Here is a 16,857-nt window from a genome sequence, read left to right as displayed (position 1 = left end):
CAGTACAGCACAAGCACAGGGAGGTGGCAGTATAGTTTTTGTTATCCTCTTGGTGTTCTTATTTAAGCCCTCCCAATTTCACAATTCATTCTATTGTATGTGAACAGAGGATCATTTACGTAGAATACTAAAGATGCCAGAACTAATATCTATTGTAGATATGATAATAAATGTGAAACTTAGATAGTGGAGAGAGAGAAACAAACACCTACAATATCTGAATGGCTTGTAGTAGTAGATAGAATGGGGGCGGTTATTATTCTATGTGCCAGGTGAAGACAAAGGGGGAGATTTATCAAAGGGTGTAAAATTTAGACTGGTGCAAACTGCCCACAGCAACCAATCACAGCGCAGATTTCCTTTCAGCAGAGCTGGAAGCTAAGCTGTGATTGGTTGCTGTGGGTAGTTTGCACCTAAATTTGACACCCTTTGATAAATCTCCCACAAAATGTGCAAAATTTAATCACAAACCTCTGTTCTGCACAAACATTTCATGACGTCTAGCTGCCTGTGCCACTTATGCCAAAGATACAGGAATGGGGCATGGCTGTGGCATGCAGATATAACTTGTAGGTGAAATCTTCATGAGCTCCAAGCTGGCATAGCGCGCTAACAGGAGAGTCCGACGCTTATAGAGAATGAATGGGGAGTCCGATTCTCCGTCATTCTCTATGGGCATCGGACTCTCCTGAGAGCGCGCTCGCCGGGCTTCGGGAGCTGATATCTCCGTGACCTGACCGGATCCAAAAGCGGGACCCGGCGGGATCAGGTGAGTATAGGGGGCTGTAATGGGGGGTCGGGAGCCTGTCACCCTGGCACGGGGGGTGACAGGTCTCCTTTAACACAAAGCCACTTCAAATGCACTAACATTTGGTTGCTGTGCAAGAACACTGAGAGCCCCTCGGCACCATGTGTAATGCTATCCAATACAATACTCTATGTGGTGCCATAATAACAAGCTATTCCCTGAAATAAACAAAGCAATCTAATAGACAAAAAGCCTCTGGGTACTATAGGAAGGCTCCATCCAGTTAAGTCGAGTTTTATGGAGCCTTAATAGATGTGGATGCATGAGGCCTTGGAATCAACTGTATATATTAATAAACGCTACAGGATGGATCCATAAATATACTATCATTACCTCGTATATATTTTTGGATATATTAATACTGTCTTTTACAACCACCTGCTGCACACGAGGGGCTTAGAAAATAGGATTTTCTGTATTTTCATGTGCGTTATAAATGAAAACAAAAAACAACATGCAGTTTTATAGTCAGGAAATACAGTAACTCATCTGTGTTATTTTGTAGGTCGCAGAGCAGGTGATTTGTGAACTGCACCCCCTGCTTCCCGTTCTCAGCCCAGAGCACTTACGCTCTCTGTCCACCTCTCTATTGGCCAAAGTTTGCCAGTGCCTGCGTCCTTCATTGCCTCTACTGACAGCTGCTCAGAAAGCGGCTTTAATGCAGTCATTACGGGTATGATGTTTCCCACATATTGTAAATGCTTATATGGAACAAGCGCGCATGTCTTCTACTTCCTTTGTGTCATCACTGTCTTTAGTATTCTTTGCAAAATGTTTTTTTTTTAAAAAGCATTATTGGTACATGCATGAATCAATCGGGTTACTAGTGTATTACTAATTCTTTATAAGCAAAATTGCATAGTATTATGGTTGGTGTATTGGCATATGATTTGCATGATCATTGCTTTAGCTTTAAAATGTAGGCTTAGCATACAAATAGCTTTTGACATGTCATCAGGCATCACCTGTGATCTAAAAGTAATTTTTTAAGACAGTGACTTTTTAACGTAAATCCTACCTCCCAAGTCTAGGGGATAGCTGTTGTGAGGAATAAATACAAACTGTCTGCATTTCCCACAGCTAACAAGCAATGAGACCGTAATGCACACAACCCCCATTGGATTCAATGGGAGTCAAGGGCATAATTGGTCTCTTTGCATTTCGGTATCTAATAAGACTGGAACTTTCGATTTAACAGAGGAACTTGATGCTGATCCAGCAGCACTCTGGCACGACAGGTACACTTGAATGCTGTGATCAGTTGCCATAGGAAAGCCAGACAGTTTTTCTGTTGCACAGTTTTTAATTTCCCCTATTGTATGTGAGATGTATGCAATGTAGCATTTTTATCATCAGATACCCCTTTATTAGAGTTGAACAAATCTCAGGCTCGCTTCGTTCGCTCAGCTTTTATCTCTACCCTTCATATAATGCTTCCTATAATATTCCTACAGCAGCCACAGTGACCCCATTGCATTAAAAATAGAATTCACCCATTACAGTGATTGTGACAATGCTACCCTAAAAGTGTCAGCCACAAGGCCATCTAACAATGCCAAACTGGCCCCATAGCAGTGCCAGCTAGGGTACCACCATACATGATGTAGCAGCCAGGCAGAAAGAGTGCAGCAGACTAGGTAGTTTACTGTTTTGTACTGTGGTACTACTGAACCTGTGATAAGTGTGTTACTGAAAGAATGCACAAAGGCTTATAGGAGAGGGAAAGTGCAGGTAAGAAAGAAGCAGATGAAAATGATTTTTCAGCCCATAAAATGCTAGGAATATATCGGGAGACTATTGTTATTGCAATACTTTTAATGCAGACTCCTATGCTAATGTCCAAGACACTCTACATTCTGTTTTTACTACATTTATAACATAACACAAATAATCTTGACAAAATATTATCCTGAGGATTACAGCACAGGCTTGGGATATCAGAACTGGTTATGTCTACTCAGTTATGTAGGAATGTTCTTTTATTCTTATTTATGTAGAAACATATCCAAGATGTTGAACTGTGGCCTGAGCAGTTCTCCTGCCTTCTTCCCTTTGCACCATTGAAACTGTTACATTTGGACACACAAATATTACTTCGGAACATGAGCCTGTATGGAGAAGTTGCCTGGATGCCACAGCAGGTAACCTTCGTACAATTGTATTCATTTGTTAGATGAGAGCCCTTCAAGTGGTGAAATAAAGTTATACAGATTTGTAAATTAAATCTGTTACAAAATCTCAAGTCTTCCAGTACTTATCAGCTGCTGTATGTTCTGCAGGATGCAATATTTTCTTTCAAGTCTGACACGGTGCTCCCACCTCTGCCAACTCTGTCTGTGTCAGGAACTGTACAGAGCATACGCAGATCCCCATAGAAAACCTCTCCTGCTCCGAACTGTTCCTGACATTGACAGAGGTGGCAGCAGAGAGCACTGTGTCACACTGGAAAGAATCCACCACTTCCTGCAGGAGATACAGCAGCTGATAAGTACCAGAAGACTGGAGATTTTTTTAATAGAAGTGATTTACAAGTCTTTACAACTTCCTCCGAAGTACCCTTTTAATAAACCAATACCCAAAAACTCTTGTAGAAAGAGGTAATTCATCTACTGTACATCTCAATATTCCTAATCCACGTTCAAGAAGCAATATCAATTTCCCATAAAGGGATATCTCATCAACATGTTATAGATTATGTTCCCACAACTGGAAAATGGCGTCCATCTTTCTGGACGGCCATCATTTTAGTGCCAAAAGACGGCTGTCTATTGGTAATAACAGCCGCAAACAATGTTCATGGTGAACATTGGACATTCATTGACATAATCAACCCCATTCTTTATCTGTCACTGGCTCCTGCCATTGGACTGTGGATGGTAACCTGTTACATAGGAAGGTTAAAAAAAGACAAGAGTTCAACCTAGAACCCAACTGTGTTGATCCAGAGAAAGGCAAAAACCCTCATGATGCCAATTCCCTCAATTCCTTCCCGACTCCAAAATAGCAATCTGAAAAAATCCCTGCTTCAACATCCTATCACATGAAATCTAGTACCCTGTGTCACTAGCATTACAGAAAAGCTAAAAGGAATGGATACAAGGTGTTCATGTTTCTTCAGGTTTTATTATAGAAGAGCTTACTGAACATCTCAAAGGTCTTTTACTACTGTGATGATATAGGTCCCAAAAGTGACAATTGTATACAATGGTAAAATGTATGCTATATACACCCACAATTGTGCACTTAATGATAAGGAATAGAATGATATTTTCACTGTAGCCTTTTCCTAGTTAATGACAGTGAATATGTGTATTGTATCATTGTACTTTTATCTTTTGGCTCAGACTCAGTTCCTTTGGAGGAAGATTCAGGCTGGTGCAAATCTGACCAAGAATACAATCCTGTAAGTCTGTATGTAATGTGATAAGATAACCTCCAGGAGTACTGAATGTTTCATGGAGAATTAAGTGTTGCCTTGCCCTGATGTGTAACATGCATCTTAACTAACCAGATACTAGCCTTGTAATAATACTTGCAATATCTTTTTCCTGCTAATAGCAGCCTTGGAACGCTGGCCAATGGGATCCAGTGCGACAATCTGCAGCAACTAAACACTCTGTCGGAAATCAGAGATGTGGTTAAGTATCTCCAAGGCATCCCTAGTGGTCTGCGAAAAAGTCTTGTAAGAAATAAAATTTGACTACAAAAAATTACAGCTAAATTTTCAGATTTCTTTCATTAAGATTTTTCTCTTTATCCTTCATAGAGGAAGTGCATCTTGGAGGAAATTCAAAAGCGCCCTGAGCTTTCCTGGGAAGACACGGGCTGGATGGGTCCTGAATTTATCACTGATCTCCCGTAAGTCCATAACATCAGCACTAGCAAATACCAGAAGCAGACACTTAGATGTAAAGGAGGCTGTGGGGTGTGGCTGTAACCTAGGCTTATGGCCCTATTCCACGGGTCGTTTTAGAGGAGCAAACGAGCACTATTAGCGCTCGTTTGCTCCTCGTTCGCCGCTCGCTGCCGCCGCTATTCAACGCGGCTGCAGCGAGCGGGTGAGTGCGGGAGGGGCGGCGGGGAGCTGCGGGGGGGCTGCTCGGAGGATCGCTGATCGTCCGGGCAGCCCATAGGATATAGCAGCGTCTGCTGCCGATGCTCCTATTCAACGGAGCGACGGCAGCAGATCGCTGCTATATCAGTCGCTTGTTTTTCAACATGTTGAAAAACAAGCGACTGCAACGATCAGCCGACATGAACGATGTCGGCTGATCGTTGCACTCTATTCCACGGAACGATTATCGTCCGTAGCGGTCGATATCGTCCGAAAACGAACGATAATCGTTCCGTGGAATAGGGCCATTAGTCTTCACAGTACAGTGGTGCCTTGAATTGCGAGCATTCGTTCCGGGGCCACGCTTGTAATCCAAATCACTCTTGAACCAAAGCAAATTTTCCTATAAGAAATCATTGAAATACGTACAATTGGTTCCACACCCCAAAAATAATGATTTTTTTATTCTGAATAACATGTTAAACAAATGAAACAAACATTTAGAAACTGCTAAATATGTTATATTATAAGTTACTGTCCACTAATGAGAGAGGATGGGAAATATAAGGGCTGAGAGAGACTGCAGGGAACATGAAGGAATGAGCAGGGCAGGTGTGAGCACTGTATAGCAGCACTCTCTGTCCAGGGAGAGAGGGGTTACAGCTATGAAGAGATTACCTCCACAGTCCTGTCCCTTGATGCAAGCCCCAGCCTGAAGTGGATCTGCTATGATTTGGAAGGTGAGGGAGACTTCCTGGGTCAGAGTACAGTGCTGTAGACCCCTCTATGCAGACCATGCCCCTCCCCCACTCCTGCTCCCACCCAGTACAAGGAGCTCTTAAACCAAGGCAATGCTCTTAAACCAAATTCAAATTTTGAAAAACTGTGAGCTCTTCTTGCAAGATGCTCTTAAACCAAGTTACTCTTAAACCAAGGTACCACTGTACTAACTTGGGGATGCTACCATTCTATGGCGTCAGTGTACACAGTACTTCTGCAAAGTCTTCGATGATTAAAGCGAATATACAGGAGCAGGTACATCACTTTAAGATTTTTATATCAATAGACTGGAGCTGGTGTGGGGATGCCAGTGCCGCGGCCCTTTTTTTGAACCGCATCCCAGTTCCAGCACACAGCGCTGGGCTATTCCCGGTTACCGACCTGAAGCACTGGAGGCGGGCCCACCCACCCCTCTGTGACGCAGCTCCATTACAATCAATAGAGCCGCATCAAAGAGGAGAGGGGTGTCATCACATGGGGGCAGGCGGGCCCACCTGCAGTGCTACAGGCTGGTGACCGGGAACAGACCAACACCGTGCGCAGGAGGTGGGCTGCACTTCAGAAAAAGGACCGCGGCACTGGCATCCCTGTGCCGGCAGCGGTCTGTTGATGTGCATTGTGGTACATGCTGGTACATTCGCTTTAAAAAAGCCGTGCAGATCCATGTTGCTGAAGGAAGAGTGCAGGCATCACTACAATCAAGGTTTCCAGCAAGGCAGAAGCTCCTACACAAGACTACAATGTATATATTATACACCAAGAAAGTATATGAGCTGTTGGTAAAGATCAGCTGTACCTGAATACATCTGACTACTGTAAGAGTCTGTGTATCACCAGGAACACTTCCCAGTGTTACCTGATCCCAAGCCTAAAAGTGCTGCTGCAGCAGGGGGGTCCGCTTCGGTTACAGGTTGGAAGGAGGTCATATTTAACACATATTACTTTAATGCAGAAGTAACTGAAATCACATTTTGAAATCCCATACTGTAATTGTATTTTCTAGTGTAATTGTGAGCCTATGATTTCCAACACTACAAAAAATAATTATTCTATTGTTTTTCTAGAGTGAAACTAATTGATAGACTTTCTAATGAATCGGTAAAGCTATTCCTAGAACATGCTCATAAGTATCCGAAAAGCTTCATGGAACTTCCCTCTCATAAGAAGTCTATTCTAGCTCAGAGAGCTCTTCATATCTTGGTAAGAGATAGGTCCTTTAGGTGTATAAAAACTGCATATCCATCAGAGTTTATGTTGTTATAATGTAGAACAAAGGATCACAAAATTTATCAAGGACAGCTTTATGTTTGAATAGAAGACCATAAAGCAGAAATAAAATAATGGGAGAATTGTGTAGTTTGGTTGAAACTGAATAAATTGCATTGCTTCTAGCGTATCCCTATATATGGAGAAATAACTGCACAAGACCTGGATCTCTTGGGACCTTTGGTTGGATTTATCGGAGAAGAGGACATTTCCCGCATCAATAGGAAACATTTACTATTCCACTTGGAGGAGCTGAAGTCCTACTGTCTGTCTGAGGAATTCAGTGCACAGCTCGGACACATATTAACTGAAGATGATCTGTTTGGGTATGTACAATTTCCATCTATTCTTAAGGGGGTTTGGTACCAAAAAGCCACCGCATTGACAGACCCTGGACACCTTTGAATGCGTTTTGTTATCCTTGTACTTTCTATTCAACATTTACTCCATAATACTTTATTAAAGTTTTTACTTATTCTCTCTCTTTGGTAACCTTCTCTTTTCCAAATGCCTCCAGCCGCAGTTCATAGACTCACCTGCACTGCTAGTGCATATCATGGCACCAACACAAGATTTGGGCAGGGCTCTATGACTTAAGGCCCTATTACACTAAATGATTATTGGCCTTACTTGGCTGATTACCAACCATTCAAGCCAATAATGGTTTAGTGTAATAGGACATATTGAAAAGTCACAATCAGGCGACATGCACAATGTTGGCAGATCGTGATCTTTCAAGATGTTGAAAAATCCTAATTTTTGCTGTGACAGTCTGCTGCACGTTGCCTTGAGCAACAGGAGTGGGGAGCAGACTGCTGCTGACTTCAATGGGCCACCTGAATGACCTAAGGATCCTTTGGGCGGTCCCTCCCGCTCCTCCCCACCCATTGTCTGTGAATGTAATAGCACAGGCAGCAAACCGGGAACAAGGGGGAAGTGAGGGCTTAACTGACAGGTCGGTGCTTGCTTCCCCTGGAAAATTGTGCCGTATAATAAGGCCTATAGGCACAGCCATGCATATAGGTCATTATACTGAGGGGAAGGGATAGGCAGGGATACAGGGGAAACAGACGCTGTAATCCTAGGGCACAGTGGACAATAGTATACACCTCTGTGACATTTTATAGTGGCAAATAAAATAGTTGTTTTGCAGAGATAAAGATATCAACACGTTTTACAGGTATGACATAAAAGTTCACTCAAAGCTGCTGGTACCATTGTGCAGGTTGTAATAAAATATATTATTCATAAAAATCGTATTTTAATTCAGCTGTGGTCAACGAGGCTCTCGTGCCCTTTCCTCCCACCCTTCTCTATGCAAGGCATCAACCACCACAAGCGAATATATTTGGGAGGGTGCAGCTCTTCTTAAGATACTCATTTTATATTACATGATATAAAATTTCCTATGTTTCTTAGTACTGTTTATCTAATATTCTGTGATGGTTACACATGATACATGCGTCTACTATATAGTAATGTTTCTTACTGATTTTCAGGCATCCAACTCATTGGACACATACCCATATACAACAACTGGGAAGATTGATCTTCTATTTGACACCAGAAAACATTCATTTTGTACCCAAGGTAATAGCCTAAAACTGTGTTATGACAACATCTGTGTGTTTTTCCATGCATTTAACTTATATTTTAGATAAAAGAAAGCCTATCATTAGTTTCATGTTGCCCAACTCACAGCATTTCATAGAAATCTAAGAGTCCTCTTACACCTTAGACTTTGATCGGCCTGACCTGCTGCTGATTCACCCATCAGTCTAGATAGCTGGGCCATCTAGAACCATCATCTGTTGGTGGTGATAGGGGTTACCATGATGCACAGGAACACTTCAAAGCGACTCTGTACCCACAATCTGACCCCCCAAAACCACTTATACCTTCGGATAGCTGCTTTTAATCCAAGATCTGTCCTGTGGTCCGTTCGGCAGGGGATACAACTTTTAAACTTTCAGCCCGAGCGAAACGGGAGTGTCTGTGCCCTAACTTTGCACCACCCCTCCGTCCCTCCTCCCCACCCTCTCCATCATTAGGAATGCTCCAGGCAGATTGTCTCCTATTCCCCACCTGTGTCAGCATGGCACATAGGCTGGATCGTTAAGGCACCTGAGGAGTGTTCAGCATGTTGAAAATGTTCCAGTGGCATTCCTAATGATGAGGAGGGTGGTGGAGGAGGGACGGAGGGGTGGTGCAAAGTTAGGGCACAGATACTCCCGTTTGGCACGGGCTGCAAGTTTAAAAGTTGTTTTTAGGACAATAACTTTTTCATACTTAAATGCAGCTGTTATTAATTTTGTGGATTTCTTTTTGAACATAGTTTTTTGATGTCTCAATAGGATGTGTTGGGGCGAGATGCTTTGGAATGGCTCCTGGAGAGTCAAAGAGAATGGGAAGACAGTGAGATTGGGAAGATCTGTACATCACAAAGCCCTCTTGTTCAGGAGCGGATAAGGAGAAACAAGATGTCCTTGGCCTCTTCTCTTACTAAACGTGGTTTTAGAGGCATTCGAGGTGAAGTGATTTTGGATTGATTTTCCTTATGACCACTAGTAGTAAATTAGATCACAGATGCCAGTTTATAAACTGATTCCATGAGTCCTTTTTTTAAAGTGCATTTTCCATAACTTTAATATTGATGGCTGAAGGTGCGTTTACACGAAACGATAATTGGCCCGATCGTACGATTAACGATGTCGGAGTAACGATTTTTTTTTCATAACGATCAGCGTTTCGACGGTACGATATATCGTATGGAAAATTCACTATGTGATCGTTTTGCGATCGCTTAAGCCTGTCTCACACATTGGTTAAATCGGCGAACGACTGTTTATACGGAACGATCTGTGAATTTTTTGTGAACGACGATTTGAGAACATGTTGAAAGATCAAAATGAACGATTTCTCGTTCGTCGTTTGATCGTTCGCTGCGTTTACACGTACGATTATCGTTCGAATTCGATACGTTACGTGTAAACGCACCTTTAGTGAGATCAGTTCGGTTCAACTCATGGAATCCTCTACCTTTAACTGACTGAGAAGAGTGCAGCACTCGGTGTAACTTCTGTATTACCAGATACAGTTTGTACTTGCTGTGTGTGGTACTACTTGTGGTTCAGCCCTATTTACTTAAATGACACTGAACCATGGTAAGTTTCAGTTCCAACAAGCCATTACTTAATGCTGGAGCACCGCAGCCTCTTCAACCAGCTGATTATTGGGACACCAAGAGTTTGACTCCCATTGATGCGATAATAATGGCCAAATAACAGAAAAAAAAACAGACTTGCTAGCTGCCAAGCAAGTGATTCAAGAAACCAAGAAGCAAAACCAAAATTCTGCTATTAAGGCTTATAATTCTTATTAATGTGAGTACAAGAGTAGGATGAATACAGAGTATTTGAAATGAATTTGATTGTAATGACTGGTAGAAAGAACATTGTCTAATAATATTTATATTCATATTGCATCAATTCTAGAGCCTGTTCCCAAATGTGTGGACATGAGGGTAACCTTCCCTTCGGCTTGGAGCCCTGCTCAGATTAGCGGCATGCCTTTGTCAGAATTTGAAGGCTGTTTGGGGATTATCACACAAGATTCGAGTTTTTCAGTTGATCAGGCAAAAGTTGCTCTAGCAAAAGCAAAGCAGGTAAGACGCTCTTGGATGTAAGACCAGATCCTATGTTTAAAGAAGACCCATTCTAAATTTTTTTCTCCCCCCCCCCCCCCCCCCCACAGACACACACACACACACACTGTATAATAACAAATTACCACCAATCTCTAATTAAATATCTGTAGGTAAACTATTCTTTTGTCTAATAAATATAATTATGCAATTAACATGGATTCACAGGGACTGCACTTGCAACCACAGGGCTTTGATCTGCCATATGACATTAGTTGCTTTTTCTGGGCATGTCAGGGGGCCATATGTCACGTTGGGTAGGGATAAGTGTAGCCCTGCTCTGACCCGTTGCCACTATCCCTATATACTTGGATGATCCACCCTAAATGGTGGCCCCCAACTGTGTGATGGTTTCTACACTGGGAGGATTGCACAGGAGGGGGAGAACATGGGGTCCTAATCATCGGGCAAAAGCAAGGTCAAATACAGGCTGGAAATGAGGATACCAGGAAGCTGGATACTTAACAGCATACATGCTAGTGAGGCCGATCATCGGCATCTGTTGCCAGCAGGTGTCCTGATTAAATACAGAGTCTAAAAAGGCATGAAACACCAGTGTTGGACCTAATTGGCCTGATGTTCTTGCTTCCTGATTGGTTGCCCGCTCTGTGCTGATGGGCCACACAATGTGCCCTGACATTCCTAGATTCAGCGGAATGGTCAGAAGTGGCACAGAGGATGGAGCAGGCACACAGGCAAAGTTTCTGACTCCATAATTATTAAAGAGGAATGACCTCGTAATATAATATAACAGGAAGGGGCTATCGAACTAATACTGTATACACAGAAAGCCTCTGTGTATAAATAAATAGGACATATTGTATGTTAACCATTTATCACAGACATTAAAGAACTGGTTGCCGAATTACATCCATTTACCCTAACTTCTCCATCAGCATACCTGTTCTTGTCAGTCAAATGACCATGTTATTTCTGTGGCCAAAGTGCAATAGACAACCACCAAACACCTCTCTCATATAATGGTCAGAACCTTAGGATCAGATGCTCATACGATTCCTTTACCCCCCTCCCCCTTCATGGAAGGTCAACACAGACATTGAGATTGTTTTTGGGAAATCTATTCTAACTAGTGTTCAAAAAGTATTACTCCTATAAAAAGAAAGACCTTTATCTTAGGCCAGGTTCACATTACGTGAGACAACAGACATTCTGTGACCCGGCCATGTCACAGAACAACCAGTGTCAGTGAACTTCATCCTGGCCGGTACTGCAGTACCAGCCAGGTACCGCATCCCAATTCATCATTGCAGACAATGGAAAGTGCGGCCGGAGTAATATGTGTAAAAAGGAGTGTTGTTGCTTATAAACTACTTGTTTATGACATAGGCTCCAGTCTCAGGTCACTCATTGCCATTTGTGTTATAGGTGTTTGGTCCAGTTAAGATGATGAGTCCGGCACAGATTCTTCAGCTTGGTCACCTTGTTACATACATGACTGAGAAAGACCTTAATGAAATCAATATATCAGACTGGGGAGTTGTCTCTTCTCTTGGGATGGAAAACTGGACTTGGAAACAGGTCTGACAACTAAGGCTGGTTTATAGTAAACTAATAATTATAATTTGGTTTCCAGGTTTTCCTATTATTATATTATTGTCACTATCATTAAATATGTGTTTGCAAATAGTCATTGATTCATGGTGACAATCTCTTCATAAGGAAGTGGAATGAATGTTTATGTTCTCGATAAACATTTCCTGCTTTTTTACAGATGAAAACATTGGTGTTTAGTGTTCTACGTCAGATGAAGAAAAGCTCATCAGACCTGGATCTCATGGAGCTGACGGCTCTTGGACATCTACTCTGTGGCCTTGGAGTAGAGGAGTTGAAAAAAATAAATCCACAAGAGTTCAGGTTGGTTAGTGGGATTGTTTTCATGAACTTATGTATGTACAGTCACTATGGATGTGCAATAACCTGGAAGTTTGTTGAGACTTCATATGTTATCACCCATCAGCCATAACATTAAAACCAAAGGAAATCTGAGGAGTTTGGAGGCCAACACATTGAACCCTTGGTCACGTTTCTCAGACCATTGCTGAACAATTTTTTTCAAGTAAATTTAAATGCTGAAAGAGTCCACTGCCAATAAAAAATACTTTTGCAGTTAAGTTGTACTTTATCACCATCCATGTTAGATGGTATGTATCAAAGTAACATGCATATTAATGCCAGGACCCAACAGACTGCATCCACCAGCTTATTTTTTCCCCACAATGCACCTGGTGTAATCCCTTCTTGAAGAGTCACTGACATTAAAAATGACTTTTGACATGTCATCAAGCATGTCAAATCTTATTGATTGCAGCTGGTCTCCCCTTTGTGATAATGAGATATAGCCTGGGAGAGCGCATCGGTCATGCCATCCACTCGCTGGCCACTTGATAATTCTGACAATATTGCCTCATAGACTTACATTGTCAGAATAAGATGATCAGAAGATACAGATGGGGAGTGGATGGTGCTGCTGCTGTGGGCTCTCTCCGGGACAATATCTTCTGATTGCAGCAGGTCTCAGCACAATTAATAACTTTTTACATGCTTGATGACTTATCAAAAGTTATTTTTCATGATAGTGACTCTTTAAGGTAAGCATCACATACACACCTAGCTATCCACACACTGTAAAAGAAAATGGGGTTAATCAGACCAGCCACCCTTTTCCACTGATCTATGACCATGCTGGTTCACTAGTTGTCCATCCTTGCACCACTTTGGAAGGTACTATTCACTATATTCACTATATATTGTAAGCATTCATAGCACCTGCCATTTTGCAGATGCTCTAACTAAAACGATGTACTTTGTAAAGCAATATTTTACATATTTTTTCTGCAGCCAGGCAGCTGTATTTGTGGGCACCCTAAAACTTAAGTGCACTGAGGCTCAGATGGAGACTTTAGCCGAACTCTTAACCTACAATTCAGCATTTGGATTAGTTAGCAGATGGGGTCCTGAGATCTTCACGGAGATTGGAACTCTTGCAGGTGAGTAACGTACAGTCCTTCTATCTAGTGTATTTACTGCATTATATAATGGAACAAATTAGCTTTTTGCCACTTTGGGTGCAAAAAGGAGTCATGAGACAATTCTTTGGGGAGTAGTGTAGCCTCATATAGTGTCAGTCTTATTGTACGCTAAAATTCTGTGTATTATTCTGTCTGCAAAGACAGAGCAGGCAGCTTCTAAGGGGCCACAGGAGGTGTTGAAGTTGGAACACCCAGTATGGGTCTCCCTTCTTCTTTGCTACAGGACCCCCCTACTCAGATGGACTACAAGGAGGAGGAAACAGACCCAAATGGGAATCGAAGGGAAACTAAACCAATAGACCCTGTTTTCTGGGTAGTAATGCCAGCTATCATAATAGACAGCCCGTGTTATCTTTGTTATAAGGCTCATTCATTTCTATCTACTTCACTAAATTGTCTTTTTTTTATTTCTTTCATGTGGAAACCTATTAGCTGGACTCCCAGACATTGTCCTGTCATCTTTGATAAGAGATCAGATTCAAGGATTAACACCTGATGCAATATGTCTTATTTCGGCACCCAAGTTTGCAGTAAGTACATTACATGATTAGTGTGTCTATTTTACTATCCCATTTAGGTCACCCCAGAATAAAAGCAGAAAAGCTCTGTTAACATCACTATTTGTGAACATTCTGGCCCAAATTTATCAAAGGGTGTAAAATTTTGACTGGTGCAAACACAACAACCAATCACAACTCAGTTTTCAGGTAAAATGAAAGAGAAGATGTGATTGGTTGCTGTGGGCAGTTTGCACCAGTTTAACTTTTACACCCTTTGAAAAATCACCCCTCTGTGTATATGTCAGGGAATGCACGTAGGCAAAATGTAGCCATAAAAACTCATCGTCAATGGAGGTCAAAACAGAATTCTTTTGGCCTTTGACCATTATAAAAACTTATCAGCATGTTTTTTGGCCAAACTTCCTACTCAAGACAAATTTGTGCCCATTAAGGATTACACTTACTTTGGTGCATGCCAGTGTACTTCTCTATAAGCAATGGTAATACATTCAGAATGACTGGATATTCTTTATGCCAGGTTGTGTTCAGTCCAGCTCAGCTCTCCTGCTTCACCAGCGACCAGGCCATAGCAGTCACTTCAGAACAGTATGAGTATCTGAGCAATCAACAACGGCAGGCCATCTCTAGTGCACAGTATGACGGGGACATTCATCAGGATCTGCGAGGTAAGTTATAAAGTAGGGTTCTCCTTTTAAAAAAAGATCAATTCAGAAAATTTTATAATAAACAGATCAGACTTTCACTTCTTCATGTAGTGTGCTGTGCTGCCACTTAGTGTGCTGGCTCCGGGTCTAAGTATGTTTTTCTTACCCTGTCAGCATATTCCTTTTTTCTCTAGGGTTGGAAGACCCCTTTAAAGTGGGTCGTAGTCTTTAGCCGTTTATTCTTTTATGAAAATAAATCCTAACCTCTCATGAAGACTAAAAAGTCATTTTGTACGTGTCATCTTAGTGAGACTTTACATTCTTGAACATTCTTTAAACTAACATCTGTCTCCTGGTTTCCTTTCCTTTTAGGAGAGAACAATGTGGGGTCACTTTCTGCCTGGCATCCTGTTCTTTATATCATGGTGCTGCTTTTATTGTTACACTGAGCTACAGTGTACCAGCCTAGTTGGTTGGCCCTTTAGGAAATGTTTTTGTAAAACATTGCTTATACGTCCCACATGGATTTTTAATAAAATTCTACTGGTGATGCAATTATAAAATTGTTGGTTTGCAGTATATTCTCAAAGGAATGGGTCCGATAAAACCAGTGTCATTACTACAGATAAAAAACTGGATGATCCATATGAAAAGCATCCACGTTGAACCTACTTCTAATTAATGTACCACTATCATAGAATGTTAAACAACGGACGTTATTTGATACTCAAACAGCAGCCATGGTTTTGAGTATCAAATAATGGCTGTGTGAAATAGACAAGGGCTTTTACATAATGCTTTTCTGCCAAGTTAAACAGGTATGTTTATGGGGCAGAGAGAAGGATAGGCACTGTGCAGGTACCAGGATTCACAACTGTCACAACTAACAATTGCTGGCACCAATGGAGGATCTTTCTAAATTCAGCTCTTTGTATGTGAGATTTAACTTTTCTAATCGCCTATTTCTAAATCCTTATTGTGTGATGAGGATTTCTATTGAAGACTTGGGGGGGGGGGGGGGGGGGGGGACACAGAAAAAACACTAGTATGACTATAAACATGAATATAGACATATGGGGGAGATTTATCAAAATCAGATTCCATTTTCCTTTCAGACTCTTTGGAAAATGTGAGGTGGAATCTGATTGGTTGCTAGGGCAACTAGACCATTCTACTTTACACCAGTTTGATAAATCTCCCCCAATGTTTTTACCTGAACCCCCCCCCCCCCCCAATAGAAGTCTATTGGAGGAAAAACTCCATTACCATTACTAAAAAAAACCCCACTAAATGCATCACCTGCTGTGATTTAGCAAAACTGCCAAAGAGTGGAAAAAGACCAATGTATGGCATTTCATATTTCCCTATTGACTTTCAGAAAACATCTGGACGCAGCATTTTTGAGCCCAAAAAAATAAAAGCAATGTGACAATTTTGGTGTTTTTTTTTTTTTTTGGGGGGGGGGGGGGGGAATGACAGTTTTTAGGCCATTCTAAATGCTTGTGTATATTCTGATGAATTGCATTTTGGGAGGTATTTAGAACAGACATTGTACATAACTCTTTCAGGATTGAGTATAGCACATACTCTTTTTTTCAAATTGTAGTAGACAGACTATCTATGGTTCCTAAAGGTAAATAGCAGAAATAAGAAAATAGTTCACAGCTATAATACATTTTGAAGCTTAAAAACATTGCATGGGAAGTAATGTAATTTTTTGGGGAGGATACTCCAGCTTTTATGCAGCTTACACTGAGTTTATGTCTAAACTGCAATTTATACATCAGCTACATCAGCTATACAAATAAATCACATCAAAAAATGTGCAGACTATTGATACAATATAGATTGAAATAAAATTCTTCCCATGTTTCATCATAAATTTCCTAATCATAAACTCACAAGCTCATGCAAACGGTTTCAGTAATGATCATTTTTCCCAAAGCCTGAGGATGCTCACAACATATAGATGCTCTTTGTTGGTTCTGTATGTGACCCTTAATCCTGCTCTGGCGTCCTATCTAGGTCAGC

The 16,857-nt window shown here is 41.4% G+C and overlaps 1 protein-coding gene across 1 annotated transcript in view; it reads left to right on the top strand.

The window, feature by feature from the left end:
- Positions 1–15,334, top strand: part of STRC (stereocilin) — a 39,932-nt gene extending 24,598 nt beyond the window's left edge. Inside the window, exons 13-26 of the mRNA XM_069958646.1 lie at positions 1,314–1,481; positions 2,806–2,949; positions 4,153–4,211; positions 4,367–4,490; positions 7,035–7,234; positions 8,408–8,498; positions 9,263–9,437; positions 10,403–10,572; positions 11,998–12,150; positions 12,344–12,486; positions 13,471–13,619; positions 14,094–14,191; positions 14,700–14,847; positions 15,199–15,334. Of these exons, the coding sequence (XP_069814747.1) occupies positions 1,314–1,481; positions 2,806–2,949; positions 4,153–4,211; positions 4,367–4,490; positions 7,035–7,234; positions 8,408–8,498; positions 9,263–9,437; positions 10,403–10,572; positions 11,998–12,150; positions 12,344–12,486; positions 13,471–13,619; positions 14,094–14,191; positions 14,700–14,847; positions 15,199–15,275 (1,899 nt within the window). The 3' untranslated portion in view covers positions 15,276–15,334. The remainder of the gene's footprint in view (positions 1–1,313; positions 1,482–2,805; positions 2,950–4,152; positions 4,212–4,366; positions 4,491–7,034; positions 7,235–8,407; positions 8,499–9,262; positions 9,438–10,402; positions 10,573–11,997; positions 12,151–12,343; positions 12,487–13,470; positions 13,620–14,093; positions 14,192–14,699; positions 14,848–15,198) is intronic.
- Positions 15,335–16,857: the final 1,523 nt, after the last annotated feature.

This window comes from Dendropsophus ebraccatus, chromosome 1 (genome assembly GCF_027789765.1).
Source record: "Dendropsophus ebraccatus isolate aDenEbr1 chromosome 1, aDenEbr1.pat, whole genome shotgun sequence".
Classification (NCBI taxonomy): Eukaryota; Metazoa; Chordata; class Amphibia; order Anura; family Hylidae; genus Dendropsophus; species Dendropsophus ebraccatus.
The sequence above is the reverse complement of the archived record's forward strand: the minus strand, read 5'-3'. Positions and strand labels throughout refer to the sequence as shown.